This window comes from Palaemon carinicauda, chromosome 36 (genome assembly GCF_036898095.1).
Source record: "Palaemon carinicauda isolate YSFRI2023 chromosome 36, ASM3689809v2, whole genome shotgun sequence".
Classification (NCBI taxonomy): Eukaryota; Metazoa; Arthropoda; class Malacostraca; order Decapoda; family Palaemonidae; genus Palaemon; species Palaemon carinicauda.
Genome location: NC_090760.1, coordinates 30,385,335 through 30,408,308, shown reverse-complemented (window position 1 = coordinate 30,408,308; position 22,974 = coordinate 30,385,335). Strand labels below are relative to the sequence as shown.

Here is a 22,974-nt window from a genome sequence, read left to right as displayed (position 1 = left end):
TTACCGATTGTATCCAAATTCAAAAGAGCAGTCAGTTCCAAGTCCTGATACTAGCAGGGTCTAAAATCATAAATCCGCATACAAGCAGTCTCCAAAAGAAGTCCAAAGGAGGAATTACAGCTGCTGAAATAAACAAACACTTCCACGCTGGTAAAAGAATAAAAATGATAATCCACTATTCATACACACAACTGCCTCTAGCTGCAGTAAATCGAAAAAAGCATTCGCCCAAGACATTCACCACTGTCCTAACCTAGCTAAAAACATAGACAAACAACCTCACTTATACCAACAGTCTTTCTCACAACAAACAATCGATACACTAACTACATTTCACTCGCTGACACACATACACACTCTCTATCTCTCTCTCTCTCTCTCTCTCTCTCTCTCTCTCTCTCTCTCTCTCTCTCTCTCTCTGGATTTCGCTAACAAAAAAAAAAATAAATGAAAATAAAAGAAAAATTAAACCTTCACACCGAGATCTTCCTCCTGGTCCACACTTTCTATTTCATTACCCAGCAGTGAGTGATCTGATTGTGGGTTACTATAACCTATTTGCATGACTTTACATTTCCCACACTTGAAAGGCATTTTCCCTTTTCTGGACTTTCTCCTAGCTACATTAGATCCGTCCTTAAGGCTTCTACGTCTTCTGAGTTCACAGCATTTATGCCTAGTTTAGTATCGTTGGCAAATTTGCCTATTCTACTAGTTAATCCTAAATCTATGTCGTTGATATAAATCACAGATAGTAATTGGCCAAAGACTCAACTTTGAGGTACTCTGCTTGTAACAATTGCCCATACCGAAGCTTCTTCATTGAATACAACTCTCTTTTTTTGTTTAATAGCCAATCTTCGATCTATTCAGCTGGCTTGTCAATAATGCCTAGTGCTCTAATTTTGACCATTAATTTATTATGAGGAACTTTGTCAAAAGTCTTTTGAAAATCTAGGAATATAATGTCTATCACCCTGCTTTGGTCATAAATGCTAAACATGTGGAAAAATTTCAACAGATTTGTCACTCATGATCTCTTTTGTCTAAATCCACCTTGGCTGTCTATCCAAAGATTGTTTTTTTCTATAGGTTCTACTACTGAATCTATATAATTGATTAAAAAATTCTGCAGGGCACTGAAGCTAAACACAAAGGTCAGTAGTTGCCAGATTTTTGTTTTGGTTCCTTCATGTAAATTGGAGGAACAATGCCTAGTTTCCACCCTTGTGATGTGTGACGAGCCGAGAGAAGGTTGTGATTCAAAGGCAGGATGAAAGCAACTGAGTAAACTTTATTACAGAACACTCGTTTATACATACATAAACCTCAGGCAAAAAGGGCATACAAAACATAACAGGCTATTTCATGTTCAACCGAAAAGCTCACCGGTTGACAGTTAACGGTGAGAAAAACAGACATGTTATTTCAGGTTCTTATCAGTGCGAGGGGAGATACAAGCATAATACATAAAAAAATTGAAATGTCGTTACTAAGTACGATCATGTGACACACGGTTGGTACATGGCTCCCCCCCTAAAAAGGACATACTGTACATGTTAGATAGGGCGCCATGATCTAGAGAGGCGACCTGTAGGCGGGTCACCTGGCAGGAGATAAGCAGGTTTTAGACGATCAATGGAGACCCAGACTTCTTTGCCGCGAATGTTTAGTAGGAATGCTTTTGGACTGCGTCGGATCACAAGGAAAGGGCCCGTGTAAGGGGACGTTAGCGTTGGCTTGCTAGTGTCGTTGCATAGGAAGACATGCGTTGCAGAGTGCAAGTCTGTCGGTATGTGATTCTTCGCTGAGGGCTTGTAAGTCTGGCTGCATGGAGTAAATTTTCCCACGACATGACCTATGCGCTGGAGATTGTCGGAGGAGGTTGCAGAAGGAAAAAATTCGGCAGGGACGACCAACGGGTCGCCACACACCATTTCAGCTGTCGAGACGTCTAGGACGTCTTTAGGAGTGGTCCTTAGTCCCAGGAGGACCCAGGGAAGCTAAGTAAACCAGTTGAAATCCTTGCAGCGGACATCAAAACTGCTTTGAGGGTGCGATGAAAACAATCAACCATTCCATTGGCAGCAGGGTTGTAGGCAGTTGTCTGATGTAGGGTGATGCCCAAGAGATTCGCTAAGGATGTCCACAATTGAGAGGTGAAAGTGGTACCCCTGTCAGAAGTAATATGCTCAGGGATACAAAATCTAGCAACCCATCCAGAGAGTAAGGCAGATGTACATGAGGCGGACGTTGCAGTTTCCATGGGAATGGCTTCAGGCCAACGAGTGGAGTGGTCGATGACGGTAAACAGGTAATGATGTCCTTGTGATGTGGGTAGGGGGCCTACAACTTCGACGTGAATGTGGGCGAAAAGACGCTGAGGTTGAGGAAAGGTGCCCACTCCTGGATCTGTGTCGATGTACTTTGGAAGTTTGGCAAGAAGTACAGGCATGGACCCAATCCTTTGCATCCTTAGTAATGCCGTTCCAAATGAACTTCGTCTTCAACACCCTGTGCAGTAGAACGGCACGAGGGATGTAAAAAGCCGTGAATGAAATCAAACACCTGCCTGCGCATGGGAACAAGTATCCAAGGTCGAGGTCTACTAGTACTGACGACAAGAGGAGGGTGGTGTTGGAGTCGTTGAGGGGGATGTCTTCCCAACGGAAAGATTTGCAGGATGTCCTACATGCTTGATACTCTGGATCCTGTCATTGGGCTTCAGCCAAGGCGTTGTAATCCAATCCCAGTTGAACGGCAGCCAATGTGTTTCTTGACAGAGCATCGAAAAACGGGATTCATTTTTCCAGTGACGTATTGAAGGGTGCAATTTTATTCAGCCACGGCTGAGAGATATCGGCGTTGAGGGGCAGACCAGGCGTCAGACTGTCGAGTGAAGGCGTGCACCAGAGGAATTTTGTATGTGCAAATGACGAAGGGCGTACCTTCTAAGAAATGGCGAAAGTGACAGACAGCCAAGTGCACTGCCACCAATTCGCGATCAAAGGTAGAATAACCCGACTCTGCCTTGGATAGTTTTCTGTTGAAGAAGACCAATGGACGGGGCAAGCCGTTGACCACCTGCTCGAGTACTGCACCAATAGCCATGTCGCTGGCATCGGTGGAGAGAAGGACAGGGGGATGTGGGATAGGAAAAGTGAGAGCTGCAGAAGCTAAAAGGGCCTTTTTTACATTGCAGAAGGCCGCTTCTTGAAGGGGAACCCACTTCAGGTCCTTTGGCTTGCCCTAGAGGGAGGCGTAAAGGGGAGCAAGAGTGGCGGCAATGGCTGGCAGAAAATGGTGATAATAGTTGATCATGTCCAAGAATTCCTGCAGAGCTTTGATGGTCGAGGGCATGGGGAAGTTCTGAATGGCTCCTACCTCCTCAGGGAGTGGATGGACTCCTTCAGGAGGGATGCAGTGCCCTAAGAACGACACTTCGTTGGCACCAAAGGTACACTTGTCGTACCGGACTACAAAGCCGTTTTGTCGCAGGTGGTCGAGCACGATGCACAGGTGACGGAGGTTTTCCTCTTTTGAGGAAGAGAACACAAGTACGTCGTCCACAAAACATACACAGTAGGGGAGGTCCCCTAAGATGCCATCCATGAGACGTTGAAAAGTGACCCAAGCATTACGAAGGCCAAAACAGGAGTAATTGAAGTTGTATGTACCAAACGGAGTGGTGATGGTGGTCTTGGGATGTCTTCTGGGTTCATAGGCACCTGATAATAACCCTTCAGGAGGTCGAGCGAGGAGAAAACCTTCGCTTTGTGCAGTTAGGAGGTCACGTCGGCGATATTTGGGAGGGGGTAGTGATCCGGTTTTATTTGCATGTTCAGGCGCCTGTAATCCCTGCACGGACGGAGAGAGCCGTCTTTCTTCAGAACGATGTGTAAGGGTGATGACCATGGGCTGGAAGCCTTTTAAGAAAGGCCCATTTCCTCCATTTTGGCGAACGTCTGTTTGGCGGCTGCCAATCGTTCCGGAGCCAGACGTCTGAATTTCGCGAAGACTGGGGGTCCTATTGTCTTGATATGGTGATAAATACCGTGCTTGGCAGGAGCCGTGGGCGTTTGGCGAAGTTCTGGACGGAAAACTTCTGGGTACGATGTGAGGAGGTGGGCATAGGCATCCGTGGGTGCGCTGATGTGGAGAGCGAGTTTGGAGGGGCCGGGTTGAAGAGGTGTCAATAAGTACGAGTCTGTTTTGACCAATCATCGGTGGTGGACATCGACCAAAAGGTGGAAATAAGAGAGGAAATCTGCACCGAGGATTGGCAACGTGACCCCAACAACGAGAAACTTCCAATTAAATTTACCCTTTCCAAACGATAATGTGAGGCTCTCGTAACCGTGGGTGGGTATCACAGATCCGTTAGCAGCTACCAGGCGGACGTCGGCAGACGTAGACAGACTACGTCGTGTCCTGAAGAGTTCCCTTGGCAAAAGAGAACGACAAGCACCCGTGTCTACCAAAAATCACACGCCCGTTCCTGCATCATGTATAAAGTAAAGATTAGAACCATGGGAGGCCACCACCACGAGCGATGGCATACTTACACGTTTTTTGGCTTCTGACAACCTTGGCACATTTCTTCGCAGCTGCCCCGAATCTGTTGTGGTAGTAGTAAAAAACGGGGGCCGATGGGAGGCAGTAAGTGGCTGTAGAAGTCGTTGGTTGGGGCGCGAGCGAGTGGTGGGTGGTGGGTGGCTTTGTCGCCGCTTTGGCACGTCACGGGGTAGGCATGTATGTCCCACGGCAATCACGTCAGCTTCGGTTGACGTTGAATAGGCGTCCTCTTTGTCAGGAGTGGAGGCGTTGATGGAGGTCTTGAAAGTCGTGAAGGGGCTGTCCATAAGGGCATCGGCTTTGGTCATCAAGTCCTTTATGGGTAAACTATCGACATTGGGTATGGCAGCGCGAACAAGTTTGGGTAAACAGCGTATCCACAGGGCACGAAATAGGATCACCTCACGAGGAGAGCTGTCTGCGGCATGTTGCAGGCGAGTGATACTGGTCATTTCCCTGATTGCGAGCGAAGCCCTTTGGTCCCCCAACGGTTGTTGAGAGAGCGGAAAAAGCTTTGCAATACAGGCGGCTGGCGACAGCGAGTACTGTTGCAGAAGGTATGTTTTGAGGGCATCATAAGTATTGGGGTGTCTCCTTGTTCACAAAGCCAGTCGGATATTTCAGAGAAGGTGTCCTCAGGTATCGCCGCAAGAACATAATCTGCTTTGGTGGTTGAGCGAGTCACGCCTCTGATGCGAAACTGAACTTCTGCACGCTGAAACCAAGCAAACGCCTCTCCACTGGCGAAAGACGAAACTTTCAATGGGGCAGCGCCAACTTCCTTGGAGTCCACCATAGTACCAATAACGGAGGGGCGAAGGGGGGTGGAAGGTGGGAGGTGCGAGTCGACTTCTGCGGTCACCAGAGTGATGAGCCGACAGAAGGTTGTGACTCAAAGGCAGGGTGAAAGCAACTGAGTAAACGTTATTACAGAACACTCGTTTATATACACACAAACCCCAGGCAAAAAGGGCAATTCCATGTTCAACCGAAAAGCTCACCGGTTAACAGTTAACGGTGAGAAAAACAGACATGCTATTTCAGGTTCTTATCAATGCGAGGGGAGAGCGAAGATACAAGCATAATACATACAAAAAATGAAATGTCGTTACTATGTACGATTGTGTGACACACGGTTGATACAGATGCCTTTCTTTCATTGACAGTCCTTCGGAACATTTTGTAAAAGTGTGTGGCTATTTCTTCTTCTAGTTCTATAAAATCTCTAGGATGAATATCATCCGGTCCTGATGCCTTGGACTTATTTTCTTTTTGAAAGAGAGAGAGAGAGAGAGAGAGAGAGAGAGAGAGAGAGAGAGAGAGAGAGAGAGAGAGAGAGAGAGATTGAGAGAGAGAGAGAGAGAGAGAGAGAGAGAGAGAGAGAGAGAGAGAGAGAGAGAGAGAGTTACAAGGATTTAAGATGTCTCAAAGAATTTTTATACCATCCACGGAGACTCCATTTGCTCTTTGGTTGAGCGATTTAGTTTAACCATTTAGAAAGTTCGCATGATCTTGTCTAATTTATTCTTGAACTCATTTACCGTGTAACAGTTTACTACATCCGTTGGAAGTCTATTCCTAGTATTTGGTATATTTTATGTAAAGTAGTTGCCACATTAAGTAATGTATCTTTTTTACTCTTGTTTTCAACTTTTATCCTTTACCTCTGAACTGATTTGTACTAAGCATGAATAGATTGTTGTAATCTACATTTGTTATTCCTTCTAGAATTCTCAATACCTCTATTAACTATAACCCATAGTAGTCGAGTTTCTAGGTCAAATAAGCTCAAACGTTTCATCCTCCATCTAAATCCAAATTGTCCTAGTTTTGGAACTAGTTTGGTGGCCCTGACATGTACCGTTTCCAGTCTATCTATATCCATCTGAATACTTGGAGCCCTGAATTGGACTCCGTGTTCTAAATGGGGTTTTATTAGTGATGTGTACAGCTGTAGTACAGTGTCGTTGAACTCTCTCTTTCTGTAACCTATTAGTTTTTGTGCTTTCTTTTCAGATTTTACGCTCCGTTTGGGAACTTCAAATCCTTACTGATAATGATACCGAGATCTTCCTCATGGTCCACACTTCCTATTTCATTACCCAGCAGTGAGTAATCTGATTGTGGGTTACTATAACCTATGTGCATTACTTTACATTTGCCACAGTTGAAAAGCATTTGCCATTTTCTAGACCATTCTCTTACCTCACCAGATTCTCTTTTAATGTATTATTAGTTCAAGATACTAATAATTATTTATATGTTAGTGAACATTCTTTTGTCGTAACTTTCCAGTTTTATGTGTGCGCATACCAATGCTCACTAATGACATGTAAACTTTGGCGGTGCTCAGTAGTGTTTTAAACCATGTCAACTATCATCATGTCCAGTGTCTAGATGGTGAGGTTTGTGTACGTTCAGGAGGTTCGTGTGTTATTGGAGAGAATTGCAACTGTGCACTCCTCTTAAAACTCAAATTCTAGTGACATGTAGCTGTGTTAATGCTACCGCTGATGACAGAAATTATTATACATTTGTTACACGAAAAATCTAATGGGTATCAGATATTTACGGTACGCTTCTCTCCAAAAGCACACGAACCTCCTTAACGGGCACAACCCTCACCAGCTAGACACTGTACACTTTGACAGTTGACACAGTTTACACCTCTATCGACCACCACCAACATTTACACGTCAATAAGGAGCATCGGTATGCTCAAACTTTACAAAACTGGAAAGTAACGACCAAAAAAAATATTCACTAACATATGATTATAACTATCTTGAACTAATGATAGAAACGTTCCATCCTCCATCTAAATCTAAATGGCTTTGGCGTTGGAACTAATTTAGTGGCCCTAGCATTTACTGCTTCCAGTCTATCTATATCCTTCTGAAAACTTGGAGCCCAGAATTGGAATCCATGTTCTAGATGGGGTCTTACTAGTTGTGTGTACAGCTGTAGTACAGTGTCTCTGAATATTTTCTTCATGTAACCTGTTAGTTTTGTGCTTTCTTTTCTGCTTTTATGTCCTGTTTGGTGAACTTCAAATCCTTGCTGATAATAATACTAAAATTTTCCTACAGGTTCACACTTTGTATTTCATTACCGAGCAGTGAGTAATCTGATTGTGGGTTACTATATCCTATATGCATGACTTTACATTATCCAGAGTTGAAAAGCATTTCCCATTTTCTGGATGAGCCTCTAAAGACTTAATGGATATACATACCTATGACAGACAGTAAGGGTTTCGTCAGAACATGAGGCCGAAATAAAAAGGAAGACAAGCAGGTGGTCCAACAAGTATTAATTTGTGCATCCATAACCTAGACCCTTACTAAAGCCCAAGAACATGAGTTTGGTGCAATTCAAAAAAGATACGGTAATAATATTGATAGGATTAAAACTAAGAAAAAGAAAAAGGGCAACATGGATACAATAGTAAAGTAACGTATATGATATTATAACAACATGCAAGAAAAAGAAATGGACGTCAACAGGACATATAAAGAGACAGAGGGATGATATATAGACTGAAAAAATAACAGAATGGTCCTCTAGAGATTGCAAATAAAGCAGGGAAAGGAAGATAATGTAATAGAATCATAGGCTAAGAAAATTTGTTGGTATATATATATATATATATATATATATATATATATATATATATATATATATATATATATATATATATATATATATATATATATGCTTAATATACAAAAACACACAAATATACACTTATATGTATGATTATGAATATATACATATTTTATGCATAATTTTATTCATATATATATTTATATGCGATATATATATATATATATATATATATATATATATATATATATATATATATATATATAAATATATATATATATATATATATATATATATATATATATATATATAATCGCATATATATATATATATATATATATATATATATATATATATGTGTGTGTGTGTATATATATGTGTGTGTATATACATATATATATATATATATATATATATATATATATATATACATATGTATACATATACATACATACATACATACATACATACATACAAGTAGAATAATTCTTTATTCTAACATGAAAATGAATGTCAATAAAAACCTTCTTCTCGAGAAATTGCTACTGAATGATAATTCTTATGAAGAACGAGTTACTAAATTTATGCAATATAATAATTTTCACTCATTTTAAATGTAAAAGAAAGAGAAGTGAATATTCTGCAAAAAGGGAGGGCGGCTATTGCAGCCCAGCACCCCTACTCCTACGCCCTTGTGTATGCACACACTTCTAGGTTTCTCGATCTTTGTTTTTCTTTCTGCGCCGGACTTTATCTATAGACTCTCTCTCTCTCTCTCTCTCTCTCTCTCTCTCTCTCTCTCTCTCTCTCTCTCTCTCTCTCTCTCTCTCTCTCTCTTGTACCGGGATATAATTTTTTCCTAGTTCCTCTCTCTCTTCCGTTTCATGGGACATTCTTTTCAGTTACTACGTCACCCTCTCTTTTTTCCTCTCGTTCCTTGTGACATATTATTCATGCTCTCTCTCTCTCTCTCTCTCTCTCTCTCTCTCTCTCTCTCTCTCTCTCTCTCTCTCTCTCTCTCTCTCGATGACACATTTCTTCAAATATCTCATCCCTTTCTTCAATAATTCATAGATTTTCCATTCTTTATCACTCACTAAATCAGCCTGTTTCTCATTTGCTAGCAGACATTTCATCAGGATCATCCAGTCTCTCTCTCTCTCTCTCTCTCTCTCTCTCTCTCTCTCTCTCTCTCTCTCTCTCTCTCTCTCTCTCTCTCTGTAGTGAGAAGTTTCACCGATGACACAAGAATAATTAGAGAAATTACTTGTGATGAAGATAGGAATTCACTACAAAGAGATCTAAATAAATATATGAATGAGCGGAGATAAATAGGATGGTATTTAACTCCGGTAAATTCAAATCGATAAACAATGGAAACAGAGAAGGAATGGTATGTGCATACAGGGGACCTAATAACGAGACTATCACAAACGAGGAAACAATTAAAGACCTTGGTGTAATGTTAAACAGCAATATGTTATGCAACGACCAAATAGCAACACTGTTGTCTAAATGTAAAGCCAAAATGGGAATGTTATTCAGACACTTTAAAACAAGAAAAGCTGAACACAATATTATGCTTTACAAAACTTATGTACGTAGTACACTCGAGTACTGCAATGTGATATGGTACCCCCCCACTACCAAAAGGATATTGCACAAATAGAGAGTGTACAAAGGTCCTATACTGTAAGAATAGAAGTTAAGGACCTTGATTACTGGGAAAGACTGCAATTTTTAAAACTATACAGTCTAGAAAGGAGAAGAGAACGCTACATGATAATACAAGCATGGAAGTAAATAGAAGGAATTCCTGAAAACATCATGGAGCTAAAAATATATATAAATATTTATATATATATATATATATATATATATATATATATATATATATATATATATATATATATATATATATATATATATATATATATATTTATATGAGTGTGTGTATATATATATATATATATATATATATATATATATATATATATATATATATATATATATATATATACAAAGCTGGTTGAGTCGAGAGTAAATAAGTTAATCAGGTAGTTTATTTAAGTTTTCATATATGCATTGAAGAGGTGAATAGCCAGCTATTAAGATGAGTTCCTCTCATGTAGACATAAGATTTGTACGTAAATTATGTGAGACTTTCGTCATTAATGTTATTGTATTTTTCATTCAAGTGAGCATATGTAAATCTAAATTATTTTTTAAGAATTAACTTTTCAATTTAAGTATTTTGTTACGAAGTCTTACGTAATATGTTTAGGAGTGTTATATGATCCATAAGAGATATGAACGATTGCTTATGTAATTCTTATTATGGTATTCCGTTGTGTTTGTGAGAAAATATTCAATTCTTATATGTACCACGTATTTTAGAAGGTTCTTTAAAACCCTAACGTTAGATTTTATCTTTTTGCGTATTTCCGAGGACAAAGGCGGGTGGAGCTAGATGAGAGAGAGTCGTCTCGTGATTGAGTTTGTACAAGTTCGAGAGAGTAATCATTGGCCTTCTTTACGTCCTTAGGCCAACCCCCCAGGCTTCCAGATCTCGGAATATTCTAGAATATTCTGGAAGTAGCTAAGTCATATATATGCACCCCCCCAGGGCTGCATAGGAGGAGAAGAAACCCGACTTGTCCTGTGAGACAGCTATCCCCACCCCAACCCCCTCTCTATCCAAGTGCCTTTAGTGTGTCCTCTGCAAAGTGATTTCGTGCCTGCATAGTATAGTGTAAAATTGCCAGAAATTCTAGATTTATGGTATTGTGGTGAGTGTTGATATTGTGTAAACTTTTTTAACTGGCCCTGTGCAAGTAAGAAACGTGAAGTACATTTGTAACGTCCCCCGGTTAACTTTACGTGAGCTAAATACGTGAGTTTATCAGTTACTCTATGTAATTTCTTTAATAAGTGTGAAGACTAATTAAGTGTGTTAAATTTCATTTAAAGTGAAACTTGTAATTGCATAATTTTCATAAGTGTCTATTTCTTAGTCTAAGGGTTTTATACAGATTTAATATTTAGAGTCAAGTGATTTTATAATTTTCCGAGTATAACTATTTCTTTTGTTTTAGTCTATGGTTTTATGCAGATTTAATATTTCTAGTAAAGTGGTTATATAAATTTCAGAGAGTAAAATTTTTCATATTAATCTATGTTTTGTTCAGACTTAATATTTCAAGTGATTTATTTGTTTTAATGTAAATTCTTTCAAAGTGATGTAATTAATATAGAATATATTTACTTTTGTAAAGAGGGTATTATTGCAATCACCGGTGTTTATTTCATACTCGCTTGTATCCTGTTAATGAATCAATGTAAGAAGTTATTTGAATAGATCGTATTAATAATTACCCAGTTTTGTTTTGAGTGTACTTAAGAGACCTTTGGATATACAGTGTTTTTATATTGCTGTCTGGGAGTTATATAACTATATCAGAGCTCAGGTATTAATATTTTCCAATGTAACAGATTTAATGTGAAAAAAAAACAGGTGAGTTTGGAACTCGAGAGGGTTGTATAGTGTATCAACCGTGTGTAACACAATTGTACATAATTCCTTTTGCATATATTATGCTTGTATCTTCGCTCTTCCATCGCACTAAACGAACATGAAAATTCATGTCTGCTTTTTTCCTCTGTAACATTGTCTGTCTTGTTAACTTGTTATGTCCTGTTGCCTTGAGGTTTTGTATATAAAGGAGAGTGTTCTATAATAATATAACTCAGTTGATTGCTTCCTGCCTTTGAGTTCACAACCCTCTCTCGGCACCGTCACATTGGTGACCCCGGAAGTCGACTCGCTCCCACCGCCTTGCACCCCCACCCCCTCGCCCCTTCATCGTTCGTACTATGGCGGACTCTACGGCAGTTGGTGCTGCGGCCGCTCCATTCAAACTTTCATCATTTGCCAGCGGAGAGGCGTTTGCTTGGTTTCAGCGCGCAGAAGTCCAGTGAGGTGAACCTACTTCGTGCCCTTTGGATACGCCGTTTACCCGAACCTGTACGTGCTACCATACCCGATGTCGATAGTTTACCCATAAAGGACTTGATGACCAAAGCCGACGCCCTTATGGACAGCCACTTCAAGACCTCCATCAACGCCTCCACCCCTGACGACGAGGATGCCTATTCAACGTCAACCGAAGCTGACATGAATGCCGTAGGACATACACGCCTACTCCGTGATGTGCCGAAGCGGCGACAAAGGCAACCACCACCCAGCAATCGCTCGCGCCCAAACGAACGACTTCTACAGCCACTTACTACCTCCCATCCGCCGCAGTTTTGCTACTACCACTTCAGATTCGGGGCAACCGCGAAGAAATGTGCCAAGGATTGTCAGTGGCCAAAAAACGTGTAAGTAGGCCATCGCTTGTGTCGGTGGCCTCCCGTGTTTCTAATCTTTTCTTTTTACAGGATGCAGGAACGGGCGTGCGATTTTTGGTACACATAGGTGCTTGTCGTTCTCTTTTGCCAAGAAAACTCTTCAAGGCACGACGTAGTCTGTCTACATCTGCCGACGTCCGCTTGGTAGCTGCCAACGGATCTGCGATACCCACCTACGGTTACGAGAACCTCACATTATCGTTTGGAAACGGTAAATTTAATTGGAAGTTTCTCGTTGCTGACATCACAATGCCAATCCTCGGTGCGGATTTCCTCTCTTATTTCCACCTTCTGGTCGATGTCGCCCACCGACGATTGGTCAACGCAGACTCGTACTTGTCGACACCTATTCAACCCGCCCCCTCTAACCTCGCTCTCCACATCAGCGCACCCACGGATGCCTACGCCCACCTCCTCACGTCGTACCCGGAAGTTTTCCCTCCAGAACTTCGCCAAACGTCCACGGTTCCTGCCAAGCACGGTATTTATCACCATATCAAGATGACGGGACCCCCAGTCTTCGCAAAATTCAGACGTCTGGCACCAGAACAATTGGCAGCCGCCAAACAGACGTTCGCCGAAATGGAGGAAATGAGCCTTTGCCAAAAGGCCTCCAGCCCATGGTCGTCACCCTTACACATCGTTCTGAAAAAAACACGGCTCCCTCCGTCTGTGCGGGGATTACAGGTGCCTGAACATGCAAACAGAACAGGATCACTACCCCCTCCCAAACATTGCTGACGTGACCTCCTACCTGCATAAAGCGAAGGTTTTCTCTATGCTCGACCTCCTGAAGGGGTATTATCAGGTGCCTATGAACCCAGAAGACATCCCCAAGACCGCCATCACCACTTCGTTTGGCACATACACCTTCAATTACTCCTGTTTTGGCCTTCGTAATGCTGGGGCAACGTTTCAACGTCTCATGGATATCATCTTAGGGGACCTCCTTTTCTGTGTATGTTATGTGGACTACATACTTTTGTTCTCCTCCTCAAAAGAAGAACACCTCCGTCACCTGCGCATCGTGCTCGACTGCCTGCAACAAAACGGCCTTGTAGTCCGGTACGACAAGTGCACCTTTGGCGCCAACGAAGTGTTGTTCTTAGGGCACCGTATCACTCCTGAAGGAGTCCATCCCCTCCCTGAGAAGGTAGCAGCCGTTCAGAACTTCCCCGCGCCCTCGACCGTCAAAGCTCTGCAGGAATTCTTGGGCATGATCAACTATTATCACCGTTTTCTGCCAGCCATTGCCGCCACTCTTGCTCCCCTCTACGCCTCCCTCAAGGGCAAGCAAAAGGACCTGAAGTGGGGTCCCCTTCAAGAAGCAGCCTTCTGCAATGCAAAGAAGGCCCTATACAGTGCTGTGGCTCTCACTTTTCCTATCCCACACGCCCCTCTCCTTCTCTCCACCGATGCCAGCGACGTCGCTATTGGTGCAGTACTCGAGCAGGTGGTCAAAGGCTCGCCCCGCCCATTGGCTTTCTTCAGCAGAAAACTGTCCAAGGCAGAATCGGGTTATTCTACCTTCGATCGAGAATTGCTGGCGGTGCACTTGGCTGTCTGTCATTTTCGCCATTTCTTAGAAGGTAAGCCCTTCGTCATTCGTACAGACCACATGCCTCTGGTGCACGCCTTCACTCGACAGTCTGACGCCTGGTCCGCCCGTCAACGCCGACATTTCTCCGCCGTGGCTGAATACAATTGCACCCTCCAATACGTCCCTGGGAAAATTAATCCCGTTGCCGATGCCCTGTCAAGAAACAAGTTGGCTGCCGTTCAACTGGGATTGGATTACAACGCCCTGCCTGAATTCCAACGACAGGATCCAGAGCATCAAGCTTGTAGGACATCCTGGCACGTCCATCCGTTGGGAAGACTTTCCCCTCGAAGACTCCAACACCACCCTCCTCTGTGACGTCAGTACTGGTAGACCGCGACCTTGGATTCCTGCTCCCATGCGCCGACAGGTGTTTGATTTCATTCATGGCCTTTCACATCCCTCGTGCTGTTCTACTGCACAGCTGCTGAAGGCAAAGCTCATTTGGCACGGCATTTCTAAGGATGCTAAGGATTGGGTCCGCGCCTGTACTTCTTGCCAAACTTCCAAAGTACATCAACACACGGATTCAGGAGTGGGCACCTTTCCTCAACCTCAGTGTCGTTTCGCACACATTTACGTCAACGTTGTAGGCCCCCTACCCACATCACAAGGACATCGTTACCTGTTTACCGTCATCGACCGCTCCACTCGTTGGCCTGAAGCCATTCCCATGGAAACTGTAACATCCGCCTCATGTACATCTGCCTTACTCTCTGGATGGATTTCAAGATTCGGTATCCCTGAGCATATTACTTCTGACAGGGGAACCACTTTCACCTCTCAATTGTGGACGTCATTAGCGAATCTCCTGGGCATCACCCTACATCAGACAACGGCCTACAACCCCGCTGCCAATGGAATGGTTGAACGTTTTCATCGCACCCTCAAAGCAGCTTTGATGTCCCGCTGCAAGGATTGCAACTGGTTTACTCAGCTTCCCTGGGTCCTCCTGGGACTAAGGACCACTCCTAAAGACGCCCTCGACGTCTCGGCAGCTGAAATGGTGTATGGCGACCCGTTGATCGTCCCTGCCGAATTTTTTCCTACTACAACCTCCTCCGACGATCTCCAGCGCATACGTCACGTCGTGGGAAAATTTACTCCGTGCCGCCAGACTTACAAGCCCCCAGCGAAGCATCACATACCAACGGACTTGCACTCTGCAACGCACGTCTTCATGCGCAACGACACCAGCAAGCCACCACTAACGCCCCCTTACACGGGCCCTTTCCTTGTGATCCGACGCAGTCCGAAAGCATTCCTCCTAAACATTCGGGGCAAAGAAGACTGGGTCTCCATTGATCGTCTAAAACCTGCTTATCTTCTGTCAGATGACCCGCCTACAGTTCGCCTCTCTAGATCAGGGCGCCCTATTTAACATGTACAGTATGTCATTTTTAGGGGGGGAGCCATGTACCAACCGTGTGTCACACAATTGTACATAATTCCTTTTGCATATATTATGCTTGTATCTTCGCTCTTCCCTCGCACTAAACGAACATGAAAATTCATGTCTGCTGTTTTCCTCTGTAACATTGGGTATCTGGTTAACTTGTTATGTCCTGTTGCCTTGAGGTTTTGTATATAAAGGAGAGTGTTCTATAATAATATAACTCAGTTGATTGCTTCCTGCCTTTGAGTTCACAACCCTCTCTCGGCACCGTCACAATAGCTTGCCACCCGTAATATATGAATGATTTTCTCGGAAAACGGCTTGTGGCCACAGATTGATAGTAGCAAGTGCAAGTGTAGAAGTGATTAAAAAAACAAAATGGCAAAACGGTGGTGGTGAGTTGTGTTGCAAAATTGTACCGTAAACCCAGACAAGAAAAATCGAGGGAATGTCTATTCCTACCCCTGTCCCGCCCAAAAATGCCCGCAACCAGAGGGAGGTTATTGATGAGGTTCTGTAACATGTATATATATATATATATATATATATATATATATATATATCTGTGTGTGTGAGAGAGAGAGAGAGAGAGAGAGAGAGAGAGAGAGAGAGAGAGAGAGAGAGAGATAGAGAGAGAGAGAGAGATTCAACTCATGAAGAACTATTCTGCAATCCAGAAGGATAATGCTTTATCTCACCTCATGTAAATTAATATCAGCCTCATCCTCTAAAGTACAGGGTAATAAGAGTTTTGCGTAATAGAAAGTTTCAAAGATAAAGCTAAGGGAATAGCTCTTGAAAATAACAAAAAACTTGATCAATGGTGAAGGACTTTTGGGAAGCAGAATTGATTGGGATGTACTGTCGATATCCTAGGGTATAGTAATTCAGGTATGAAGAGCGACTGAGTACAGTCATTGAGCTCAAAGAGACGAGGATTACAATGAACTTCTTACCATAAGATTGGAATCTACACATTTGATAAGTAGTATAGATAGGAGAATGCTTTTAACACTCTTACTACTGTTATTGTGATTATTATATCATGGAATTGTATAAAAAAGGGATTCCTGCGTAAATTTTTGTCCTTCACTAAAGTAACTAACAAATATCAGGAGTTTTGAAATTTGCTATCAATTGAGTCAAGTAAGCCTGGAAATCAATGTCAATTACTCATCCAAATGTTAATTTCAAACCATTTAGTCAAAGGTGTCTGAGCATATAACCCCAGCTGCCAATATGATAGGCGAGATTCTGTTAGTTGCGCAACTGATATTGGTGAGGAATTTTGTTAAGATGATTGGCACCGGAGGGACATCCGGACATAGGGAATTCATTCACCGCTTGTTGCATTTCGAGGACTTCAGAAACATATTGAAGGAATTTTCATTACATCAAATTACAAGGACTTCGGTTAGATATTCGGAAGCTGAGATAGACAATGGTTTTCAAACATTCCTAGAATATATGGTTCGAATTTACATGAAATTTTGATTATTATGAATATTATCTGTATATTGCCGTATATGAATATTTTAACATCAATATAACATTACAATACCTATTTTTATACTTCAATTTTGAAAAATAGGTATATACACACAGAAACGATATACACACATACACACACACATATATATATATATATATATATATATATATATATATATATATATATATATATATATACATACATATATATACATACATATATATACATACTGTATATATATATATATATATATATATATATATATATATATATATATATATATATATATATACATATATGTATGTATGTATATATATACATATGCGTGTGTGTGTATGTATGTGTATGTAAATTATATATATATATATATATATATATATATATATATATATATATATATATATATATATATATATATATATATATATATATATATATATATATATATATATATATATAAATATATATTTATATATATACACATACATATACCAAGGCACTTCCCCCAATTTTTGGGGTAGCTGACGTCAAACAAATGAAACAAAAATGGGGACCTCTCCTGTCTATGTTCCTCCCAGCCTGACAAGGGATTCAACCGAGTTCGGCTGGTACTGCTAGGGTGCCACAGCCCACCCTCCCCTGTTATTCACAACATATGAAGCTTCATAACGCTGAGTCCCCTACTGCTGCTACCTCTGCGGTCATCTAAGGCACTGGAGGAAGCAGCAGGGCCTACTGGAACTACGTCACAATCGCTCTCCATTCATTCCTATTTCTAGCACGCTCTCCTGCCTCTCTCACATCTATCCTCCTATCACACAGAGCTTTCTTCACTCCATCCATCCACCCAAACCTTGGCCTTCCTCTTGTACTTCTCCCATCGACTCTTGCATTCATCACCTTATTTAGCAGACAGCCATTTTCCATTCTCTCAACATGGCCAAACCACCTTAATGCATTAATATCCACTCTCGCTGCGAACTCATTTCTTACACCCATTCTCACCATCACCACTTCGTTCCTAACCCTATCTACTCGAGATACACCAGCCATACTCCTTAGACACTTCATCTCAAACACATTCAATTTCTGTCTCTCCGTCACTTTCATTCCCCACAACTCCGATCCATACATCACAGTTGGTACAATCACTTTCTCATATAGAACTCTCTTTACATTCATGCCCAACCTCTATTTTTTACTACTCTCTTAACTGACCCCAACACTTTGCACCCTTCCTTCACTTTCTGACGTACATCTGTTTCCACTCCACCATTTGCTGTAACAACAGACCCCAAGTTATATATATATATTGTCACATTCAGGTTCAGTAATTGGCAGGTGAGAAAATAAAATAAGACTATTCTGCTTAATTTCGCTATTCTAGTATAGCTTTTATTAACTCTTCAATAAATAAGTCACAAACCGCAGCATACACTTGTCAATCACGCTCTACTGAGCAAAACTTCTTAAGTACTATAATAGTTCACAGTATAACAATAATAACCCCCTCGCACTTCCAGTCTTAAACTGGGAGAGAGAGAAATCCCTTTATAACACGTGCGTTAGAAGCACCACCGGTTGTGTCTCTCCCTAAAACAAAGGTTTGGATGTCGCCTCGGCTCGTTTCCAAGGACTCCGCAAAAACACAAATTCTATAACCATAAATATGTATCCATGAATAGCGGGGCGACATCTGTTGTGAAGGACTTAACGTACATATTACAAATTAAAATCAAGAAACTAGCGTTAGCTAGTAACAATAGAACAAGCACACAAGTTTTACTCTCATTATTTTCAGTAAACAACAGTTAACTACTTTAACATGAAAAACGATAGAATAAGACTGTGTATAAACAATAATTATAACAAACTAAATAAAATGCTTATGATAATATACAGAAATCATTGTACATCAATATAATACAGAGCTGATATATAAATATATATGCAGAAATAAACTGTAGAATAAGACCGTGTATAAACAGTAATTATAACAATAAACAAAAATAAAATGCTTATTATGACACACAAAATCCTTCTACATTAATATAATACAAGGCTGATATATGAATATATACGCAGATATATTGATTTGTGACACAGGCCCCCCTTTTAAGTATAAATTTTCAAATTTATACTCCCAACATTACAATTCAATTTATCAAGTTTTAGCCACCATTATCTGTATAGACATCTCATCTAAAAGTCAACCCGGCATTGTGACAAGAATTATCCCAATACCCTGCTTAGAAAATCAGCTCCAACGTTTGAACTACCTTTTATTGCTTCTACTCTGAATCGATGATTTTGCAAGAACATTGCCCATCTCATTATTCTGTCATTTGTAAACTTCGAACTGTTCAAAAATGCCAGCGGTTGATGATCCGTTTGTAACGTGAAGTCAACACCATACAAATACATTTTGAATTTCTGCAGAGCCCACACAATAGCCAAACACTCTTTCTCCATAGTGCTGTATCTTTGCTCCCTGTCCAACAGTTTCCGGCTGGCGAAACTAACGGGGAACAAACCATCCTCATATTCCTGAAGTAACACTGCCCCTAGTCCCACGTCCGAAGCATCTGTTCTCAAGATGAATCTTCTGTTTAGGTCTGGAAGGCGCAGGACAGGTTTATTAACCAGTATAGACTTCAGACTGTTGTATGCTTTCTCTTGAGGCTCCTGCCACTGTACAACATTGCTTTTCCCCCTCTTTGTCAGGTCAGATAGCGGAGCAGCAATGGTTGCATAGTTTGGGACATAAGCACGATAAAATCCCGTAAGTCCTAAAAACGATCTTACCTCCTTCTTAGTCTTTGGTTGTGGGGCTGATTGAATTTTACTAATGTTGGTTTCCTGAAGACTCAAAGTGCCTCCCTGGATTTCATGCCCCAGGAATTGTACTGTTTCTGAAGCTAAAATACACTTGCTTGGCCTAACTGTGAGATTTGCATTTCTAATACGCTGAAATAACTCTTGCAAGGTTTCTAAATGCTCAGACCATGACTTTGTGTGTACCAGTAAGTCATCTATATAGCTTTCCACATTATCGAGACCTTTAAGAAGTGTTCGCATACACTTAACGTATGTGGCTCCTGCATTAACCATGCCAAAAGGCATCTTAAGAAATTCATATTGGCCATCAGGAGTAACAAAAGCTGTCTTTGGGACATCTTCTGATCGAACCTTGATCTGCCAGTAGCCCTTGGTGAAATCAATCTTTGTAAAGTAATTGCTTTCTGATAACCTGGCAAAAACATCATCTGCTGTAACCATTGGTTCTGGATCAAATATAGTAATACGATTAAGTTTTCTAAAGTCTATACATACTCTATTTGACCCATCAGATTTCTTTACCATCACCACTGGCGAAGCATAAGGTGATGCAGACTCCTGGATGATACCCATGTCTAGCATATCTTTTATCTCTTTCCTAAGGGACGCTCTGACACCATATGGTACCGGGTATGGCTTACTCCTCACGGGTTCATGCGATGTAAGTTCTATTTTATGCTCACCTTTGTTTGACGTTCCAGGGATGTCCGTAAAGATATCTTCATACTCCCGCACAAGTTCTTTGATTTGACGTTGCTGATGCAGGTCAAGGTTTAAGCCAAACATAATATCCTTTATTGTTTCTGATGCAGAGGTTGGTGCTATCTCCAGTAACTCTTCATCCTCATGGATGTCTATACTTGAGTTGCTAACATTGTCAAACACAGCACACGCTGTATCTAAGATGACATCTTTTGCTCTTTGAAGATACTTCTTCAACATGTTGATATGAAAAGTTCTAACTTTTCCATGAATGTTTATACCATAATCATTCTTGCCCACAATATTCTCTACATTAAACGGGCCCTTCCACTGCATGAGTAGCTTATTGCTGTCCGTAGGGAGTAGAATCAGTACTTGATCGCCTACCTGAAGACTTCGAGGCCTGCATCTCCTATCATAGTAATGTTTGTATCGCCCTTGTGCCAACTTCAGTGCTTCATTTGCTAGTTTCATGGTCTCTTCCATTTTTTTCCTGAGCTCAAAGACATATTGATAGCTACTCTTGACTTCTGGCTCTTCGATGTCTTTTGTCCATAGTTCCCTCAAAATCTGCATTGGCCCTCTTACAGATCTTCCATATAGTATCTCAAAGGGGGAGAATCCTGTCGACTCATGAGGAACTTCTCTGTAAGCAAACAACACAGCATTGATATACCGGTGCCACTGATTAGGCTTCTCTTGACATAACTTTTTCAGCATTTGCTCTAGAGTTCCATTGAACTTTTCCACCAATCCATTACACATTGGATGGTATGGAGTAGTTGTAAGTTGTCGCATGCTGAGGAGTCTAGCTACTTCCTTCATGCAGTCAGAGGTAAACTGTGTTCCAAGATCACTTAATATTTCTTCAGGCACCCCTACCCTGCTAAACATATCTACCAAAGCTTCTGCAACTGATTCAGAGTCAATGTTCTTCAAGGGCACTGCATCAGGATACCTACTGGCATGGTCCATCATAGTGAGGATAAACTGGTGTCCCTTCTCAGATGGTGGGTGTATCTTACCAATTATATCCACAGATACCCTCTTGAATGGAGTATCAATGATTGGCAGTTTCTCAAGAGGTACTTTTGTCACCCTACCTTTGCTGATTGTCTTCTGGCAGATGTCACAAGATCTGCAGAACCTCGTTATATCTGCCCCCATTCCAGGCCAGTAGAACTCTCTGAGGATCTTCTCCTTTGTCTTCTTGGCACACAGGTGGCCCCCTAAGGTAGATTCATGAGCTAATGTCAGGACTTGGGTTCTCAGTGGTTTAGGAACCATAACTTGGGAGACTGGATTCCCATGGTTGATGTCTGGATGAACAAATGTCCTGTACAATAACTGTTTCCTGGTTTCAAACCGGATTACTTGCCTTCCTTTTCTCTCTTCTTTAGAGGTCCAAAACTTCTTCAGTGTGTCATCTTTCTTCTGTAGTCGACAAACTTCATCCCTATCGACTTCTTTGTACAGGTTACTGCCTGGCACTACCAGTGGAGAGGGTCTCTTACCCTCTCGCATTGCTTGTGCCCTTGTTCCCACTGCACAGGTCTCCTGGTCACAGGTGTCCTGCCACGCTGGGTCAGGGTCTTCAGCTGGTCTTGCACATGGAACGTTTCCAATTAGAAGATCATAGGGGGCGTCAGGAAGACAAACTGCATCCACTTCTCCAATCAGGTATGGAGTGTTGATGTGGATTTTAGCCATTGGAGCTCTCCGGAAGGAGTTGTCAGCAAGCCTGACAAGCACTAAGGTTCCAGTGTAAAGATCAGGATCAACAAACTTTTGTTTGATTACCACACTACTACATCCAGAGTCACGCAACACCCGAACAATGTGGGATCCTACTCGACCCTTTGTCACTGGCATAGAGTCTTCATTGCTTGGAACACAAGCATTCATACAAGGGACTGCAAAACCATTCTCAAGGAAAAGCTTTCCTTCCTTGATGCAAGCATCTATCTTTGCTACATCCATTTCTGGAGGAGGGGCACTGATTGAACAGAAGGACGAGACTTGTGCCACTGGTGTCTGTGCCTCTTCAACACTTTTCTCAACATCCAAATAAGCAGTTTTGATGGTCTTCAATTTCCTACATTCAGGGAGATCATGACCAAATTTATCACAGAACATACACTTCTTGTCATTTCTAGGACCCCTTGACTGATCTGAGAGGTGACACTTCGATGCTATGTGGCCGAGCTGGTTGCATTTGTAGCACCTTACATCTCTAGCTGAAGTTCCTTTGACTTGCTCATTGGGCCCATGCCAAGGATTCTCAAAAGCACTTGGTCCTGTCTGCTTAGGTGGTCGATACACAGGCTTTTTAGCTACCTTGGCCTCCTTATAGAG

At 41.6% G+C, this 22,974-nt stretch overlaps 1 protein-coding gene across 1 annotated transcript in view; it reads right to left on the bottom strand.

Moving 5' to 3' along the window:
- Positions 1-22,974, bottom strand: part of LOC137628548 (uncharacterized) — a 29,352-nt gene that overhangs the window by 191 nt on the left and 6,187 nt on the right. The window contains exons 2-4 of the mRNA XM_068359699.1: positions 21,208-22,974; positions 19,528-20,760; positions 4,566-4,835 (exon numbers count right to left, since the gene is read on the bottom strand). The exon at positions 21,208-22,974 is cut by the window's right edge and continues 132 nt beyond it. Of these exons, the coding sequence (XP_068215800.1) occupies positions 4,566-4,835; positions 19,528-20,760; positions 21,208-22,974 (3,270 nt within the window). The remainder of the gene's footprint in view (positions 1-4,565; positions 4,836-19,527; positions 20,761-21,207) is intronic.